The 1,979-nt window shown below is 36.1% G+C and overlaps 1 protein-coding gene across 1 annotated transcript in view; it reads right to left on the bottom strand.

Annotated features, from left to right (window-relative positions):
- NUCKS1 (nuclear casein kinase and cyclin-dependent kinase substrate 1) overlaps positions 1-397 on the bottom strand; it is a 10,797-nt gene extending 10,400 nt beyond the window's left edge. Inside the window, exon 1 of the mRNA XM_011957767.1 lies at positions 249-397. Within this exon, the coding sequence (XP_011813157.1) occupies positions 249-397 (149 nt within the window). The remainder of the gene's footprint in view (positions 1-248) is intronic.
- Between the last annotated feature and the right edge of the window lie 1,582 nt (positions 398-1,979).

The following is a 1,979-nucleotide window of genomic DNA, read 5'->3' as shown; positions in this document are numbered from 1 at the left end:
CAGTGATTTGTGACTGAATGGGATATACCAGTTATTTTTTGTTAATCACTACAATGAAAGTGTCAATATTAACCTTAGATAACAAATTACATACTCAAGCACAGCATAATATGAAATATGCAAAATATTAAGTGGACAGTAAGTACTTTTCAAAAGTATATGAGATTCCAACAATTTAGAGATCAGAGACTACTCTCATCTCAGAGTGGTGACAATGTAAGCGGGAACAGAAAAACAATGCCTCTTACCTATCTTCCTGTGAATTCTTTCCAGATCGCCTCTTATTTTTAGCTTCTCGGGGAGATGATCGAATTTTCTTAGTGGGAGGGCCCGAATCTCTTCCATAATCTTCATCTAAACAGTGTTTTTCAAACTTAATTAAGTATGATTTTTGCATGTTAAAATCACCACTATATTTACTGACATAATTATCTCTCATGCTGTTTAAATGGTGAGAGGAGCAGGATTTCCCAAATAGTTTCTTTCAGTTTTAAAAAACTAAATTATTTCCAAACCCAGTTCTATCACCTTAACTTCATTTTTGCATATTACCCTCTAGTCCTTATGATATATATTTCATCTATTTTTAGCTAAGCCTCTCTTATCATTTGATACCCCCCCTTTTGAGTTCAACACGTTCACACTTATTTGAAAATTATCGTAATATGGTTATATTACCAACATTTCACGAAGTAAACACAATTACTATTAATAAGCAAATTACTTTTAAGCTAAAGTATTAAATACAACATAATCTTGCATTTGAAGAAAATATTTCCAATTTCAAAAGCCCTATAAAATTAACGAAAATGACTCTACCTTAAAAGGAAATTATTTCCAAAACTGTTTACTGCACCATTCACACTCACACATACACGATGGCGAGATGCTGGAAGTAGTCCGGAGCATCAGCAATTATTAAGTGGTCAGAAACATTATAAATTCCATTATGGGGTATTATATAACCATTGATAGGAATTTTCCAAATACCTTTTAATAACACAAAATACTCAAAATAAAAATAATAGTATATCACATATTAACAGGATTATTCTAAGTAAATATGAAATACAAACATTTGAAACAATTCCTGACATGTAGCAAGCATTTAATAAATATTAGTGCTACACATTACTTTTTTTACTCTTCTTTGTATCTTTCAGTATTTTCGAAGTCTTCTCAAAGGGCACATATTATCTTTATAAATAAAAGTTAGAATAAGAAGAAAGAAAAAGAATAGTAAACATATCTGGAAAGTAGTGAGATTAAGGAGACAACTCTGAAAAAACCTCTTACGGCTAAGACTTAGTTACAACACTCATTCTGTGATGAATTAGTTCACAAATCAAAGCTGTTTCACAAAACAGACTCTCATCTTAGTTGCTTTATTATGTAAAAACATAATACAAGGCACAAGTTTTATTGTAATAACAGCAGGAGCTTTTTTCCCCCCTGCAAAGTGCTGGGATTATAGGCGTGAGTCACTATGCCTGGCTTGTAGAATAATTTTTAGAATAATTTTTTTTTTCTTTTCAGACAGGGTCTCTCTGTTGCCCAGGCTTGAGTGCAGTGGTGCCATCTCCTCTCACTGCAACCTCTGCCTCCTGAGTTCAAGCGATTCTCCTGCCTCAGCCTCCAGAGTAGCTGGGATTACAGGCGCATGCCACCACTCCCGGCTAATTTCTATATTTTTAGCAGAGATGGAGTTTCACCATGTTGGCCAGGATGGTCTGGAACTTCTGACCTCAACTGGTCCGCCCACCTTGGCCTCCCATAGTGCTGGGATTACAGGCGTGAGCCATGGCGCCTGGCTGACAGCAGGAGATATTTTAAGTAATGAACACTATATCAGAATTACTGGACATTGGCCGGGCGTGGTGGCTCAAGCCTGTAATCCCAGCACTTTGGGAGGCCGAGACGGGCGGATCACGAGGTCAGGAGATCGAAACCTGTAGCTACTTTACCAGGTTTTATCAATC

This window comes from Colobus angolensis, unplaced genomic scaffold (genome assembly GCF_000951035.1).
Source record: "Colobus angolensis palliatus isolate OR3802 unplaced genomic scaffold, Cang.pa_1.0 Scaffold449, whole genome shotgun sequence".
NCBI lineage: Eukaryota > Metazoa > Chordata > Mammalia > Primates > Cercopithecidae > Colobus > Colobus angolensis.
The sequence above is the reverse complement of the archived record's forward strand: the minus strand, read 5'-3'. Positions and strand labels throughout refer to the sequence as shown.